Consider the following 16,672-nt stretch of genomic DNA (forward strand, 5'->3'; position numbering starts at 1 on the left):
ACCCGTCTGGATCTTCGCAGAGGACTCTCTGGTAGTCGATTCTTCGATTAAAACGCGTACGGAGCTCTGATCGTCGTCGTACGAAGTTTGAGGCCCAGTTTGTTCCGACGCGTGGCGCGTCGCGCACGCGGAGGAGTCGATCCGCCATTTCTCGAACACCACCTAACCGCGGTGGAAACGATCGCGAATCTAGGTCGATTATATATCGTACGATACTGTCCTCTTCGTACGAGGTCAATTTCTGGCAAGGTGGTCGGATATCTTGTTGCGCAGGTCGGCCGTGTTGTCGACGTTGGAGGGTTGAGAAGGATACATTATAGATCTGTGCAGCCTTTCGTACGCTCAATTCTGGGTTCGATTGAAGCGCATTTAGCGCGAGAACTAAATCGCTTTTATTTGATTGTCGTACCATAATTATTGGTGGAGAAAAGGGGGAAAGAAGACAGCCTGTACGAAAGTGGCGGGGGACTGATTCATCCACTTGTGTGATTCACCCACTTGTGGATTACGTTAGAGTATTTACGTATCATCATTAATTGTATCCTGCCGGCCCAAATCAGGCCCACAAGCCCGTAGCTCCAACCAAAAGTATCAATATGAAGAAAAAGCTCGCGAGCCGGGACGCGAGCCTGCACTTCCAGAACGCCGCCTGCTATGCTGTGCAATGAACACGCTTGTACGCCTTTTTGTGCCACTGCTAAATCATGCCTCTGTCTCACACCCTCACCTGCTTGCTGGACTGCTCAAGACGGTGAGACACCCTCGACGCCACTGTCAGCCTCCATATCGTCCTCATACTCCTCCTTGTCGCAATCTTCGTCGTCCTGCACCCAACCACGGCTCATCTCTACACCGCGCTCCCAAGCCTTGTACATGCGCCGGACCGTGCGCTTGTCCATCTCGGGCTGGAAGACGCGGCGGCCCTCCTTGGACCCGATGATGCTCGAAATCTCGTCAAATGACTTCCAGCATCCGGGGACGGCCAAGGCGGCCGCGACGGCCGCGCCGAGAGCGGTGGTCTCATGCATGGCCGGCCGCTCGACAATGGTGTTGCTAATGTCGGCTTGGGTCTGCATGGTGATGTCTGAGTTGGACATGCCGCCATCGACGGCAAGGGACTCGAGCTTATGACCTGAGTCCTTCTCCATGGCCTCTAGAATGGCACGCGTCTGGAAGCAGGTGGCCTCCAGCGTCGCACGGGCGATGTGTCCCTTCTGCGTGTGATGAGTGATGCCAACTATATGTCCAGTTAGTCGAGCCGCCACTTCAATGCGTGTAGCAATGAGGGGGGGGGGTCAAAACTCACAAAGTGTGCCACGGGCATCATCGATCCAGTAGGGCGCAAAAAGGCCACTGAAGGCAGTGACGAAGACGACACCGCCATTATCCGGCACTGATGCAGCGAGCTCCGATACCTTCTTGCTGTCCCGGAGGAAGCCAAGATTGTCCATGAGAAATTTCACACCGGAACCACCAACAGCGATGCTGCCTTCCAAGGCGTAACCAGGGGCCTCGCCGAGGTTGGGGAAATCGTAAGCCACAGTGGCGAGAAGCCCCGACTTGGAGATGACCGGCTTGTCTCCAACGTGGCAGAGAAGGAAACAACCGGTACCATACGTGTTTTTGGCTCTGCCTGGGTAGAAACCGCACTGGCCGACGAGTGCACTGGACTGGTCACCTAGGCACCCCGTGATTCTTGTGCCTGCCAGAACACCCTCGGCAATGCAGCCAAAAGCGTGCGGGTCAGAGGAAGGTACGATTTCTGGGAGAGCGACTTTTTCCCGGTCGAGACCGAAGAAGGAGAGGAGCTCGTCGTCGTATTTCCGGGTGTGAATGTTCATGAACATGGTCCGGCTAGCATTTGTGCTGTCTGTGACGAAAACGTTCTTCTCCTTGCTGTTTAGACGGTAGATGAGCCATGTATCAACGGTGCCAAAGGCGAGCCGACCCTCGTCGTAAGCGCTCTTGACCGCCTCATGGTGGCGCAGGAGCCACAAAAGCTTGACACTCGAAGGATATGTGCTGAGAGGGAGACCACAGAGCTCTTTCAGCTTGTCAGCACCAGGCCTAGCCTTGAGCTCGCGCACAAGGCCCTTGGTACGGGTATCAGGCCAAACCACAGCTCGGCAGAGAGGCTCGCCAGTGTTCTTGTCCCAGCAGACAGTCGTTTCCCTCTGGTTGGTGATACCCACAGACTTGATCTGAGAGGGCGAATAACCCAGCTCAGTGAAACGTTTCGTTGCCTCCTCAATACATGTCTGAACTGAGGCAAGCAGTTCCTCGGGATCATGCTCGTGCCATCTGTGACCAGAGTAAAAGTCAGCGCTGGTGATCCAAAAGCCAAGCGTGTAAGTTGAATATTCATGTCGACTTACCCCGAGACTGGATAGTGGTTCTCAAACTCGATTTGGTGGCTGGCAACGGGGTCGACGTCTTTGTTGAAGATGAGGAAGCGTGACGAGGTGGTTCCCTGGTCGATGCTGCCAACAAACCATTCTTCTTCGTTTTGCGCCGGGGTGTGCTCCATTGTGCGAGCACGCTTGCGTTCACGGACCTCTCCCATGGGGGTGTTGTGTGATTTGTCTACAGGGGGCGGCGCGAGGAAGCGCGGGATGTGTTTCCACCTGTAGCTGTGAGAGGGGGCGCGAGGCAAGCCGGCGTGATCCTAGAGGCGACGGCGTGGCTGATGTTGTGGATGGTGGTGTAAGACCAGTCGGCAGCGAGCTTGCGACGGGTGCAGGCGAGCTATGTTGGACTGGGAGTGGTGGTGGTGGTGGTGATGGTGAAGATTGTGGTATTGGTGGCACTGTTGGCTCTGATATGTGTATGGCAGGGTGTTGAGGTGTCTATGGGACGGAGGGTATGTGAAGAGAGGGCAGGAGGAGAGGGAAGCAGACCGAGGGAGCGACGTGGTTTTTGGGAAGCCGCGGGAGAAGGAGGAGGAAAGCGGGGGGAGTGAGAAGGGGGAGCGTGGCATGCCGGGCCTAGAGCCAGGAGCAGGAGCGGCACCGGAGGAGGAGGAGGACGGCAACGACGAGAGAGAGAGCAGAGGACGGGGTGTCCGGAGTAGGCAACACAGCGCTGGGGATGCTGGCGGACGGGACAGCCAGGCAAGCTCAGGAGCTCCGGTGCGCGGCGTGCAGGCAGGGCAGGGCAGGGCAGGGGAGGGGAGGCAGAGCAGCGCACTGTCCTTGGCCGGCTGGCGCAATCCCAATAGTGTGCGGTGGTTGAGCAATGGAATAATTGCCTTTGGGCTGGGGTTTCGTTGCTTGTGACCTCGAGCGAGTGGCAGCCGGGGGCCCCACGGGGGCTATTCCTGGCCCCAGCGCCGAGCACTGCCAGAAGCGATGAAAGGTCTGCAGGTCAAGTGCGCAGGTGCAGCTGGGGCGCGTGTGGGGGAGCCCTGCCGTGGGGACTGCCTTCCCTGCCACTGCGTGCGGCAACATTCCCCGGCTCCATACCTGTCCCTACCCTAAGGCACGGTAAAAACGCACATGCGCCTGTTGACCCGCGTCCACGGCCCACGGCCCACGGCCCAGGCCCAGACTCTGCCTCGCTGCTCGCGCTCTGCATCGATCGCCCATCGCCACGCTCGCCCGTTCTTGCCAGTAAGCCAGCCATGGATGGCCATCACACAATCCCATCGCAAGTCATCCATCACACTGTCATGGCTGTCCCATCTCCCCTGGGCGTAGCCTCATGCCCGCAACCAATCTGCGCCGTGCCTGCCTGCGACGCCATGGCTTTCCGCCTATCAGTGGCCGAGTTGACAGCCCTCTCCAGCGCCGCGATCTAGATCCCTCGCCAGCAGAGTGGTGGAATCTGTCTGGCCGAAAATTACCCCGGCTCCCTGCCCGCCAGCAATGTGATCGGCATTCACTGCCTCCCCCAAAACCCCACCCGCCCGTGGCCAGAACGCGCAACCCGGCCAGCTCCCGCCCACAGCACACACAAGGGCTTCTTCGCCTATTTGCCTGCCCGTCGCCAAATTCCTCCGCGTCCCGCACAGACTTTGCCAGACATCAGACCGTCCCAATGCAAATTCCGAATCCGCATGCAGGCTGTCCTGCTGGGTCTGCAAGGTACAGACACGCGGCCGAACGTGCGGCTCTGCCTTCCCTTGTGCACGGAGCACTGTGCCTGGCCGGCTGGAGTGGGGGGAAGCGCGGACAGTCTATCGTGGATGTCCCGTCGTTCGAGGGTCTGACCTGTCCTCTGCGGCCGTTCTGGTCCGGAATGTGGTTCCAGACAGTGGGTAAATGCCCGAAGATCGTCAGGCAGCGCCTAATAGGCATCGGTGTGCGGAGACCACATTGTTTGGGGCCCCATGGCATTTGCGGGTTTGTCCAGACGGCCGCAGGTGATCGTGATGCCGGACAGAGCGGCGGCCTTAGTCAGGTGTGATGCTGATACCCACGGGGGTGGAGACGGCGATGCGTGGTGTTGGCTGCTGCCGTGATGGCCGATCCGGATGACGCCGCAGGATGTGAGCACGGCCCGGCCTTGACGTCGGTGCTCCACGGACGGGCCGCCGGCCTGGCATCGCCATGACGACAAGCCGGCGGGTGGCACAATCACACTCCAGCCCTATTGCACGTCCTCCGTATGTCATGGTGAAGTAAGCAGGTCCAGTGCATTATGCGTCGCCGTTGCCGCATGTCGCAGGGCTCGTCCGTTATCTCGATCCGCGGTTCCAAGTGGCTGTGCTCGTCTCGTGGCATGGGTCTCGCGGGCGTCTGTGTGCCAATGGCTGACGTCTTGTGTGAAGGCATGAAACAAGTCGCGGCCCACGGAGTGCCGGGCGTGCCTGTCACCACCACGACTGATGTCAAGAGACTGCTGGAGGCGGGCTGCGTCACATTTACCTTGGCTAAGATAGCGTTGATAGCAGAGCCAGCAGCAGTGCGCTCAGTTGCCCGCACTTCCCCAAGCCAAGGGAGCAAACCCCCCCACGGCAAACACCCAGCGCACATGCCTGCCCCACTACGTCAACCTGCCACTTCGGCACAGCTCCGTCACAACCCGGCGACCCTGCCGATTTCGAGCTTCACCTCCCGCACCCTTCTTGCGTCAACCACTCCAGACAGCTGCCCTCTCGCCTCACCGCCTGCCTGGTGAGTCTTGCTCTGTCACCACCAAATCCTCCAGCAACTAGTCTCTGCCAGCATACGTCCCCAGACAGGCTCTTTTTCGAAGCTTCCCCGTCCATCCACTTGCCCACCATCCACCAGGCCTCCACCATGACTTCATTCGACTTCTCCTCGCTCAAGCTGGTCGACCTCAACCAGCCGAGCCTCTACAGTACGGCCACCACCTGCCTGACTGTCTCTTAGTACTGAAGCCCAGGCTAATATGCAATTCTCTGTCAGTTTCCGCGGCTGCAATCGCGTTCAACCCCCTCTTCTGGAAGTACGTCCACTCAAACAATACCCCTCATCCCCAAGCTGCCGCCCGTATAGCGCTGACCCGTAACTTAGCATTGTTGCTCGCCAAGGTGAGCTGCAGCCAGCAGTGACAACTGGATTGTGAATCCACCCGCTGACCATACCCTCTTGCCCTTTCGCAGAGTACAACAACAAGCTTCTCACCAAGCTCTTTGGCGGACGCTCGCAAACCGCCTGCTATGCCCTCGCCGCTACCATCTTCTCCCTCGGCCTCCTGCGCGACTTCCTCTACGAGCGCGCCCTGCGCGACCAGCCCGTATACCCACTACTTGACACCCCCGAGGTGAAATGGCTCGCTTACGGACTTTTCGCGAGCGGCAACCTCCTCGTGATCTCGTCGACGTGGCAGCTCGGCATCACCGGCACATTCCTGGGTGATTACTTCGGCATCCTCATGGACAGCATCGTGACTGGCTTCCCCTTCAACATCACTGACGCGCCCATGTACAATGGCTCCACCTGCTCGTTCCTCGGTACTGCTCTCTACTTTGGCAAGCCCGCCGGCATCCTCTTGACCGCGTGGGTGTTCATCGTCTACCAGATCGCCCTGAGCTATGAGAATCCTTTCACGGCCGGCATCTACGCCAAGCGTGACAAGGAACGGGCCGCCGGCAAGATCGAGGGCAAGAAGTCGCAATAATACGGTCCACATGTGACTGTCGAGCACGACTTCATGCTTCATCTCTCAAGTAGGAGATTCCTCATCTCGTCCCCAACACAGATGAGGCAACTACCATCAGAGACGGAGTAGGCGAAATTACCGAACGCCGCTACAGGCGAGTCAACAACGGTGCGGGCCGAATGGCTTACGCGGTTCTACCATCACCTTTATCACATTGTGCGCGTTCTGAAGAAGGCTCGGCCGGTCCACCGATGACGCAAAGTTCCCCTTTATTTAGTGGAGTCCATCTTTCACCTCATCGAGTTCCCACAGAAGACGACGACAACGACGACGACTAACGAACACACCTCGGAGAGGTGCCTACCGTGTCTGCATTTGTTTTGGGCTTCGATCCCCACGGATTAGAAGGCCCAATTATTGCAATTTAAAATATGAAGAGGAGGAAGGTGTTGGTGGAGTGATTTGTGCGGTTCGCTTTTCTTCTTCTGTCATGGAGCGTCAAAAAAGATACCAAGTTCAACACTGGAGCGTTCATTTGAATTTTATCCATATCACTTCAACTCTAGATCAAAATTATATTCATACTTCCCAAAACTTGGACACAGTATTACAGGCAATGTGATGAACGGCAGATCCCTCTTGTCGCAAGAAGTGCAACACATCTCATGTCCTTCAACAGACCCGTTCACATTGACAAGAAATATGTCTGTTGTCCACGACCCAGAGGAATGTGAAACCCGGAGTGGACGCTCCTACTGCACAAAAACCTTGATTCTTTAATCCTACTCCTCTTCCTCTTCCTCCTCGTCATCATCATCAGCTTCCTCCTCTTCCTCACTCACAGGAGGGACCCAGAACAAGACTCCTTCCTTGTCGCTCTTCATTCCCTCGGTTGGGATAATCCTGAGCACTTTCTGGAAGTACTTGTCGCGCACGACGAGCGAGGGGCGCACCCACGTGCCCCGGACGAGCGGCAGGAGGCGGTACGTGACGACCCGCCGGGCGATTGGCAACACGTTGAGCGTTGTCGTCTTGGCTCCGGAAAAGGCAAAGTCGTCGCTGAGGTCCATTGTCAGGCCGAATGTGAGGAAGTGCGAGGACGGGTTCTCAACTATGATCTCGAGCAGGACGAGGGGTGGGTCAGACAGGTGGGAGGCCGTGGGCGGAAGTGGTGGTGAGGATGGCGATGTCGGGATGGGTGGGGGTGAGGGGGACGTGTATGTCACGCGAGCGAGGACCCGAGGTTCGGAGACTGTCACAAAAAACCGTGGTAGCGGCAGCGTGGTGGTGTTGCGCGGTCCAGCGGCGCCCGAGGCGTCAATGCGGTGCCAGTCAATCGCGAAGGAGAGGTCTGCGGTCGACGGCGCGCGGTCGTCGAGGCTAAGCTTCTGCGCGATGATGTCAAATGATGCTTCCTCTATAGTCTTGGGGCTGACAATGATGTTCGCCTTCCTTGCAGCTTCGTCCCTTGATGCCGTGCAGACCGCGCCTCCTTGCGTTGCGATGACATTCATGCTCAAATTGGATACCTGAAGATCTTCGGCTGCAAAGGACGCGTAGCGGGTCATCAGAGACCATCGCTGTGCGAGGCCGAGAGGCCTGCCCACATGCTCTGCATCCTCAGTGATCTCCTGTACCGCCTCGTAATCAAACAAGCTAGGCCACTCCGTGTGTACCTTGGGCAGTAGGTCAAAGTTGGCTTCAAACGGCGTGACAACATCCAATAGGAACGTCGCATGCTGCGTGATAGGTGTTGCCGGATCTGACACCAAGTAGTACAGGACTTTGGCTGCGATCTCGACCGTCGTCGGGTGGTCAATAGAATCAAAAGCGATGAACACCGTCGCCATGGCGGACTTCCCGACTCGCCCGACTGGCACATTGCTGACACGACCAGCATCTGCGCTGAAAGTCTTTGAGGCATCCCTGGTCGCATCGGCTTGGACACTAAAAGTCGGCACGACTTGGCCGACGACTGACAAGTCCAGCTTTGCGTCGGCATCGGCATCCTCTGCATTGTGGAGCTGGATCTCGAGTCTGATGGCCTCGTCTGTATAATATTGCTGTATTAATTTGATGAAGCGAAGCTCCATCTTGGGTGGCCTCGGAAGAACGTGCACGTGCTGCGCATTGACTCTCAGGGCCTTTTTCGAAGACAGATTGGAATGCCATAGGCCCACAGTAGTATCCTCAGGTAAGGCCATTGAGTAATTGAGCGCAAACGCGTCATTATCAACGGTAACACGGACGTCGGTTGCCCTCGCATCCCCTGGTTCACGCAGAGGTATGTCCATTTCGAACACCAATATCTGTCCAGGGGCAATTGTGAGGCAACCATGGCCGTGCAGCAGCATGGATGATTTTACTTGTGATGTAGTAGAATCAGACTCAGACTTAGAGTCCTCTTCCTCGTCGATCTCCTTTTCTGTTAGCGAAATGTGTCTAACATGCAGTTTCGCGTTGTTGCTGTGCGCAACATCGCTGCCTTCTTCGTGTTCCAGTTCAATACTCCGTAGGCTACCGTCAAAGTCAATCTTGAGAGAGGTCAAGGTGACGGGAGCGGAGGTGCTGAAGGCGTTGGATCTGATCGCAACTTGGGCCGCACAAGGTTGACCTGCCTTGGCCTCCGCGTGTTTGAAAGCAAACGAGGCAGTGAGGAAGGATGATACCACCTCGTCCGTTATCGTGATGGTGGGTTTGCCGATTTCACTAAAGGTCGGCCCATCCAGAGATCGAGCAATATCGTACTGCCAGCCGTGCCTTTTGGAGAACGCTGAACACATCAAGTCAGCCGAGGGCCCGAACACTCTTTCGTGAGGCTGTACGGGAGAGGGAAAACATACACTGATCCATCAATTCCCAATCAATGGCCACGACCAGATCCCCTTGGCCCAGCTGTACGGCGGCGGCGCGCAAAGTCCAACCTAGTGTCTCCGTGATGTCTCGCCAGCTTTCTTTGCGGAAAGACATGTCTCTCCACAAGGGCGTCAAGAGCTCGGATATTTGCTTCCATGCCTTCATGTTTTCCAGCTCCCAGCAACTTTCGAGAACGACTTCGGCAGCAAGTCTATTCTGCCGCCGCTTCTGGTACTCGTTCCGAGCCATCGTAAGCAGGTTGAAAATAAGTTGGGCATGGTCTACCCCAGCGCCTGTTATAGGGTACTCCTCGTATGGCTCTGGGCACATGTACAAGTCATATCGATGAGACTTGCTTGCTGTGGTCTTTGTGAGCGATGGCGAAGGTGGTTGGCGATCGTCCTCCGGTATACTTCGGGCTAGCCTGCGGCGTTCGACAAGGTATCGCGCGGCTCGGCGATACCAATAGCCAGCATGATGTAGTTGTTCCCAAGGCTGCAGTCGGTCAGCAGACATGTTCTGTTCTGGAGCTCTGAGGATTTCACCCGATGCTGGGTCGAGCTCGGGGAATTTCGCCTTTTCAATCAGTTGCGCCATCACGACCGTCCAGCGTGACTCAAATGCTTTCCAGCCGTAGTTTTGGATCCCTCGGCCGTATTGCTCCAGCAGGTGGGCTATCCTGTCATGATGTATTTGCCAGCGTCGCACAGCGGTCGTACTCTGGCCCTGCCAGAGATGGCAGCGTAGAATGCGGATAGCAATCACATCCGCAAGCTGCCTTGCATCATTGAACTTGGTGCTCCAGCTTGGGATGGCGCCAAGGATGTCAGAGCTGAGGACTGTCTCGTATGCTTGTTCGTACGACCGGATGGCAACATCCATCTCCTGGCGGAACTCTGCAAACACAGCAGTCTTGAAGTCATACCGCACATTCCAGCCTTGCAAGGACAAGGTGTGCGAGGTCGTTGTGGGTGGCACAGTCGGCGGCGGCACTATACCGCGACTCTTCTTTTTCCGGACTCGCCGGCTAAGATCGCGATAGTACTCGCACGCCTGTTCGAAGACAGCTCCGAGGACATTGTCAAGAGCCGTCTCTAGCTCTGCCTCGCTCCTTTGAGTCGGAAGCACGAACAGGGATGCCTTTGGGTCTAGACCCGTGCCCTTCTTGATGTTCTCCAGTCTCTCTTGAAACTGCCCCATCGAAGCCGGGGTCTGATCGCTCAGAATGACGACGGCAAGGCGGGACTTATAGCCCGACTGTGCAAGGGAGTTCTTCAATGCATTGATATCAGTCTTCAGCTGGTTGTCGTGCAGGGTTGCCAGGGTTGGGTCTCGGGTAAGCTGGTAGAAGCAGAGGCACACACTCGGAATGAGATCCTGGTGCTTGCTCAACCATCTTGAATCAATGAGCCCATCTGGATAGAGCGTAGATCCTGGACTGAGAGGCGAGAAGGGCGAGTGTAGAGTGGCGGAACCCGAGGGTGGCTCGACGTCGGCTGGCAGTGTCGCCTGGCGTGGCGGAAGATGGAGCTCCTGCCCGTACGGTGAAGTTAGTTGGATGTTCACATTGCAGCAAAGTCGAGTCCGGGGATACGTACTCGACCTATCGTCTTGACCTTGAACCTGTATTTTCGCGCTCCATCGCCAGGGTTCCACGGAAGATGGGATGCATCTATTGACTGGATATAGTGCAGGATAGACTTGGCTTCACGTGTCTCGATGGGAGGCGCCTCGGATTTGATCGTCACGCTGTTGTCGTGTAACTCGCCAGCACGCGACAATTGCTTGGCGGCCGCCGAGGTCAGGCCAGACACGGCCAGCAGAGGGATATCGTGGGCTAGACATGCTGTCGGGTAGTCGTCCATGTCCGTTAGCAGAACGGCAAGCGCCAGCACAGCAGCCAGTGGCCGCTGCACTCTTGCACTCTTCCGACCTGGGCTGCTGGCGCGCTAGAGCTGGCGCATGAGTGTTGTGCTGCGTGTGGAAGCCCTTCTGGCTGTCCGGGGGGAGTTCCCTGTGATGGTAATGTCGTTGTTGCTTGCCGGCTGGTGGTGTGAAGGGGGTCTCAGCCATCGCAGAGCTTCCCACCATCTCGACGGCAGCTCTAGCCTGCAGCCAGCTCCAAGCCCCGCCATCGGGGGGTATGCCGCTGTCAGATGCGCCGAGGGCCATACTTGACCCATAGGGCCCTTCCAAGCAAGCATCCTACAAGGCATGCTAGGCTTCTACTCAACTCTTCGAGACTTATCAACTCGATTTTCAGGGTACATGTTCGAGTGACAGTAGTCCTCTACCAGCAAGTCTTGTTCCAAGAGCAATATCGTGTTCTCTTTTTTGGCGACTGAGCATCAACTACACTGCGGGACTGCATGGGCTTAAAGGCGCTCAAAAGTCGTGCAAACGCACGCAAGTAAACATGCACTCGTTCTCGGTACCAGGGCCTCTTTTGGGAGTAGCCACCAGCAAGGTGAGCAGTAGACCACCGCGATGCGACCAAGCTGGAGAGCATTCTCACCGTGGGAGGCTGGACTGGAGCTCCGTGGTTCCTGGCTACAGCTATCGATAAGGTTACCTCTGGACCCAGCTCGTGCTTGGCCTGCCAGACAACCAAATGACGCCCGCCCACGGGAGCGCCCTGGGTGGGAGCCGCTTCCGCGCCGGTTCAGAGCAGACAGCCAGCCAGTCAGCCAGTCCGCCTCCAGCCTGTGTGTGACCCTGTCCCGTCCCGTCTGCGGAGCACAACGCACGCTGCCGCGCATCTTGCCTAGCTCTTCCTTTCTCGACTCCTCCTCCTCCTCCTCCTCCTCCTCCTCCGCAACCCGGCCTGGCCGTCCTCTTCCAGTGGCGTCTGCGTTGGCCACTCGACATTGTCTCGTGCTTCACGCGCCCAGTCTTTCGTATCGCTTTCCCGCTTGTGCACCAAAGGTCTGCCTCGGTGCTGTCGCAGCGCACCCACTGCCCTCTCTACTCGATCCCGCACCTTTCGCGACCGACACCAAGGTGACGCACTTTGACGAGCACAATCGCCGCAACGAGCATTTGCCGGTCCCACAGCTTTCACGATCCATTATTGCGAAAACTCTCCTTGAACAGCGACCACGATCTGCCAGAACCTTTGTCTACCACTTCTCAGGATGGCGTCGCAAGCAGTCTTGTTCGCAGAGACCATCATGGCCATGAAAAAGGCCAAGAAAAGAAGGGCATACGGTAGGGCAGCTTCGGCCCTGGCACAACACTCTGGGGATCGACCGCTGACTTATATTTGCAGAGTCCGAGTCCGACTCGGAGATTGAGCATCATGGCAATCGTGGCCAGAAGTTCAAGAAGCGCTCGAGATTTGTGCACGAGGGACAGCTGGCTCCTCCGTCCGGCCCTGAAATGTACAGAGAGGTACGTCAGATCCGACACCTGAGGTCATCACTCTGTCTTGCACTGGAATCACTAACGTCGCGAGAATCCAAAACAGATTATCAATCATGCCGGCTACCGACGTGCCATCATCAGCCGCAACATGCCCCTCTACGATGACGACGGATACGAGATCGACAGCGAGGAAGACGATGATCGCATACAAGACCTGCTTGACGAAGCCGCCGAGTTTGATCCATACGCCACAGTCCGTCTGGAAAGTCAGTGGCGCATCGCAAATACCACACAAAGACACACGTGCTGACCTTGTTGCCTGCGTAGACATCCTCGCACCTCTCACTGCCGTTACCGACCTGCCCTCCCACACGACACTATCGCGACCATACACCTCAAAGACCTTGACGGAGCTCACAACCCAAGGCTGCAACATCATGCACAAAGAGAACGCGGCCCTGTGGAAGATCAAGCACTTGCAGACAAGGCTGATTGGCGACCATACTTGGGTGCCGTGTGAAGCAATGCTTGGCGACAACGACATTGACCTGTTTCGGCACGAGTACCCGGAGGCAACCGTGGACGCGAAGAGCTCTATACAACTAGAAACGACCGGCACAAAGAATGGCGTCGCGAGCGATAGTGGCAACCACGACGGAGTCGAGAAACCCAAACAAGTGAATGGCTCCATTGAAGAGAAGGATACAGAAGATACCACAATGGCTGATGCCGATGACTCTGCCCAGAACAAGGGGACAGTCAATGGAATTGAGAAACCTAATGACACCGACGAAGTAATGAATGATTCCGTCACAGAATCAGAAGCCGACAAGAGACCACCACAGAAGAAACCGGATGGTCATTCGGAGAATACACAAACAGTCGAGCCTCACACAAAGGCAGATGTCACAGTCAATGGCGCGGCGTCGACATCCGCGCGAGGCGACGAAGTCGGCTCGTCAATCGGCCGTCCGGCAACCCCAGACAGTCTCGGCCAGTTCGACATCCACCCATTCTTTCTTGCCCCGCCGTCAGCGCGGCCGGACCGAGACCTGGGCATACCTGAGGCGGAAGCCGAGGACGTTCGCAGGCTGTTGCAGCTCTACGTACAGAAGCAAGAAGAAGTCTGTCGGGGGGCCAAACGCCTGTACCATGGGCTTCTGCGAGCCGAGCGGATGCGCAAGACGGTGCTCCAGTGGGCCAAGTACGAGGCGCATGTCGGCCCCAACGGCGACATGTCGGACGGCGAGGATTGGTATGACAAGGAAGAGTGGGGTCTCGAGGACGATCTCAAGAAAGGCCAGGACGAGGAGGAAGAAGACACCACACAGCCGGCGAAGAAGAGAACGAGGACGCATCGGTAGTAGTCACAAGCATGATGACAAGTTTCACGGGAACGGCGTACTGGCGAGGTTGTTTGTTTGGTTGCGTTATTAGGATTTCTTTCTTTTCCCTGATCTCCATCTCATTTCGTATGAAGCAGCATCTGATTTGAGCTGTCTCTACCTTCGCCTCTGCTATAACCCATTGCTATTGGTACCCAGAGCCACCTCATCCGCCTCCATAGAATACCCGAGCAAAAGCGAGCAACAATGTCCATTGACTCCAGACACGAGCGACCACAAAATCCTCTTCAGACCGAGCAATTGCGTAGTGAAGCAGCATATCCACAAAATAGAGCTTTTCATGGAGATCCTCTAATGATAGCTTACAAGGGTATATATAATGACCTCAGTTCCTGGGTATAGCAAAGTCGATATCCGTGGAAGTTGTCCAAATTGGACGTCCACCAATAATTGGGCCCCTTCTAAATGCGCCATAAACTGATCCAACGACAAAAAGTTCGCGGCTAGAGGCGCTGTCTCGAACCAGAGCGAGTACTTGGCACCGTTGTCGCTTGTAGAAGCCGATCGCGGCGAGCTTCCTCTGATCGTGCGTGGCGTTTATCCCGCCCTCGCTGGGACGAGACTGGCGTGGAGAAAAAGGTTGTGGTATGTCCATGGTTCTGCTCGCCACGTGGTGAGTAGGGCGGGTGCAACGCGTCGGCTGCTCGCCGCGAGGGTGCGGGCTCCAAGGTGTGCGAGGGGTGATGTTAGCCCGAGCCGCTGTCAGGAATGCGGCTTCTGTTACCCGAGTGCTGTTTGGGTATGCCCGACTGGCCGAAAGTCCGTTGTGGATGGGAATATATAAGAACACGGGGTGACGTCCTGATGTCTGAGAGCGTGTCTTCGACTAGACCGCGCCTCTTGCAAACTCGTGAGGGTTGGCACATACGCCAAGCAAGGCTACTCCATCTGGCCCTAGACAGCTGTGCTTTGTATGCCAACACATCTGCGCCAGCAGGTACCCAAAGCAAGAGATCGATATTGTTTGGAAACCCCACAGTCTGCCAGCACGAAGCGAAAAGACCCTTTTCCTCAAACAGATTCTTCTCTGCAAACGCGGCGCTGTATCATAGCCCGGATACCCCTAGTATATGTACTCGTAGACAAGAACCAAAACATGCCATTCATCTATGCGATGCCAGAATGGTCTCATGGGTCTTTGGTAGGTGGTGGCATCCTATACTTTGCCGTGTCAAAGTACATTTCGTCGTCGAGCGGAGAAGAAGCACTGAGGTCTCTGACCATTTCGTGGCCATTCGTCTTTTCTGTGATCAAGGTCTTCTGCACGTCCGACTTATCAGTGCTGCCACTGCCGTTGTCGCTATGAATGCTGCTCGTTTGTGCCGAGTCTTGCTTGTCAACAGTTATGCGGTCGATAACGGTATCACTAAGGATGCTGCTCTCACTCGGCTTGGGTTGAGATGGCCCAAACGATATTGGTGGCTGGCGATCCTTGTCGCTGGGAGAGCGACGGCGCCGTCGGCTCCCAAGCCAGTAAAAGAGGCATGCCACCGCAATCACGACGACAAGACCACCCACGACAGAGCCGGCAATGATTGGTGCTAGGGCAATACTCGCGGGCGCTGATGCTACTGAAGCGTCTGGGATATAGGACTGAACTACGGACATGACTCCTGAGGACGAGGAATCCACACTAGTGGTGATGACCGTAGATGTAGCCGCGCCTGCGATCACGGAACTTGGTGTGGTGCCGGAGGCCAGGTCGACGGCGTTGAGCAGGGTGGGTTCGCGGAAGCTGCATTTAGTCTGAATGTCGTCAAAGCACTTCTGCCTTGCAGCGTCGTCGGCGGCGGCATTGTAGCAGCGTGAGAAAGCCTCCTGGCATATGTGTGTGGGTATGGTACGGGCCCAGTCGGTCATATTTGGTTTGATGTTTGGTTGTCCCTGAACCCAATTGCATTCGCAGCTGTAGTACAAGGACACGTTGTCGCAGCTATTCACCGGGGCGTGGTTGAATCCGCATAGTGTAATGCAGGTCTGTTGCTGATCGTCACACCATGCAACTAGGGCATGTCAGCACCTCGTCTCAACGGGACGCACGACAGCCGCGATGGAGGTGGGCGCCAAGGCAACACTTACTGCGTTTGTCACTTTCAATCTTGTCGCTGTCGATGCCGAAACTGTAGAGCACGGCGTGCACGGGGGGCCACGGGGCAAAGGCCGCGAGGAGGAGAGCAGCGACTGTGATGTGCGCCATCGAGGTGGGCTGTGTGAGAGCGAGAGCGCCCTCGCAGTAGAAGCAGAAGAGTGGAAAGGCCCAAGGGCACTTTAGCAGCTTGCAACGACGAGACTTGGGGATGAGGCAGCGGGCGACGATGGTAATGATGCTTCACATGGCGCTGATGATGGCGACCTGGCTGTGGATAGGTGGAGGTGAGGAGCCAAGCGGCCGCGGGAGAGGAGCAATTCGTCTCGTAGGCAGGCAGGCAGGCAGGCAGAGAGTCCAGGCTGACATAGCAAAGTGCCATTGTCACGATAGGGAGCAGGAATCTGACGGGGGCCGGCGCGTGGTGCCGTGAGTGGCTGGAGGGGGAGCGTGCCACAGGGGTTTGATGAACGCATCGAGGGATACGGGCCCCGGCGTGCTGGTGCCAAGCCTGCTGCGCCTTTGTCGCGCCAATAAGGGCAGAGGCGGGCTCGCTGTCAGCTTGCCAGGCTCCAGTCAGCAGCACAACCGCGATGGTCTCGGACGGCTGGCTGGACCATGGATTCAGGTGGACAGTATGTCGTGCAAGCGGCGATCCAGAGAAGCATAGTGCGCTGATGGCAAGAAGACTTGAGGATTCACTGGAGCTGCGAGGTGCTATGCCATAGATGGCTTCGAGACCACCCGCGCAGCTCGACCCGAGCGCCAGCGAGCTTGTGACCAACAGTAGAGCAGGGTAGGGCACACACGGAACGTTACGCGACGGCATGGGTTTTGCGAGCCATGGCTACTTTGCCTGAGTTGGTGGCGCAGCATCATCGTATGGCTATGCGGG

The 16,672-nt window shown here is 56.8% G+C and overlaps 6 protein-coding genes across 6 annotated transcripts; 2 read left to right on the top strand and 4 right to left on the bottom strand.

The window, feature by feature from the left end:
- Positions 1-743: 743 nt before the first annotated feature.
- B0I36DRAFT_358049 (uncharacterized protein) lies at positions 744-2,527 on the bottom strand (the record flags this gene model as incomplete). The annotated part of the gene is made up of 3 exons (XM_046157897.1): positions 744-1,237; positions 1,307-2,301; positions 2,376-2,527. The coding sequence occupies 3 exons, from the start codon at positions 2,525-2,527 to the stop codon at positions 744-746; spliced, it is 1,641 nt and encodes a 546-aa protein (XP_046018853.1).
- Positions 2,528-3,284: 757 nt separating this feature from the next.
- On the bottom strand, positions 3,285-3,857 carry B0I36DRAFT_311512 (uncharacterized protein). The gene has a single exon (XM_046152378.1). The coding sequence runs from the start codon at positions 3,619-3,621 to the stop codon at positions 3,364-3,366; it is 258 nt and encodes an 85-aa protein (XP_046018854.1). The 5' UTR covers positions 3,622-3,857; the 3' UTR covers positions 3,285-3,363.
- A 1,383-nt stretch (positions 3,858-5,240) lies between these two features.
- On the top strand, positions 5,241-6,084 carry B0I36DRAFT_358050 (phospholipid methyltransferase; the record flags this gene model as incomplete). Its single annotated transcript, XM_046157898.1, has 4 exons — positions 5,241-5,301; positions 5,370-5,409; positions 5,478-5,494; positions 5,567-6,084. The coding sequence occupies 4 exons, from the start codon at positions 5,241-5,243 to the stop codon at positions 6,082-6,084; spliced, it is 636 nt and encodes a 211-aa protein (XP_046018855.1).
- A 403-nt stretch (positions 6,085-6,487) lies between these two features.
- On the bottom strand, positions 6,488-10,967 carry B0I36DRAFT_15539 (Gryzun, putative trafficking through golgi-domain-containing protein). The gene is made up of 3 exons (XM_046148588.1): positions 10,521-10,967; positions 8,910-10,455; positions 6,488-8,839 (listed from the first exon to the last, which is right to left on the bottom strand). The coding sequence occupies exons 1-3, from the start codon at positions 10,785-10,787 to the stop codon at positions 6,849-6,851; spliced, it is 3,804 nt and encodes a 1,267-aa protein (XP_046018856.1). The 5' UTR covers positions 10,788-10,967; the 3' UTR covers positions 6,488-6,848.
- A 1,125-nt stretch (positions 10,968-12,092) lies between these two features.
- On the top strand, positions 12,093-13,649 carry B0I36DRAFT_344481 (RXT2-like protein; the record flags this gene model as incomplete). Its single annotated transcript, XM_046156262.1, has 4 exons — positions 12,093-12,129; positions 12,191-12,312; positions 12,389-12,551; positions 12,613-13,649. The coding sequence occupies 4 exons, from the start codon at positions 12,093-12,095 to the stop codon at positions 13,647-13,649; spliced, it is 1,359 nt and encodes a 452-aa protein (XP_046018857.1).
- Positions 13,650-14,819: 1,170 nt separating this feature from the next.
- Positions 14,820-15,888, bottom strand: B0I36DRAFT_344482 (uncharacterized protein; the record flags this gene model as incomplete). The annotated part of the gene is made up of 2 exons (XM_046156263.1): positions 14,820-15,694; positions 15,771-15,888. The coding sequence occupies 2 exons, from the start codon at positions 15,886-15,888 to the stop codon at positions 14,820-14,822; spliced, it is 993 nt and encodes a 330-aa protein (XP_046018858.1).
- Positions 15,889-16,672: the final 784 nt, after the last annotated feature.

This window comes from Microdochium trichocladiopsis (assembly GCF_020744255.1).
Source record: "Microdochium trichocladiopsis strain MPI-CAGE-CH-0230 chromosome Unknown B0I36scaffold_1, whole genome shotgun sequence".
Lineage (NCBI taxonomy): Eukaryota > Fungi > Ascomycota > Sordariomycetes > Xylariales > Microdochiaceae > Microdochium > Microdochium trichocladiopsis.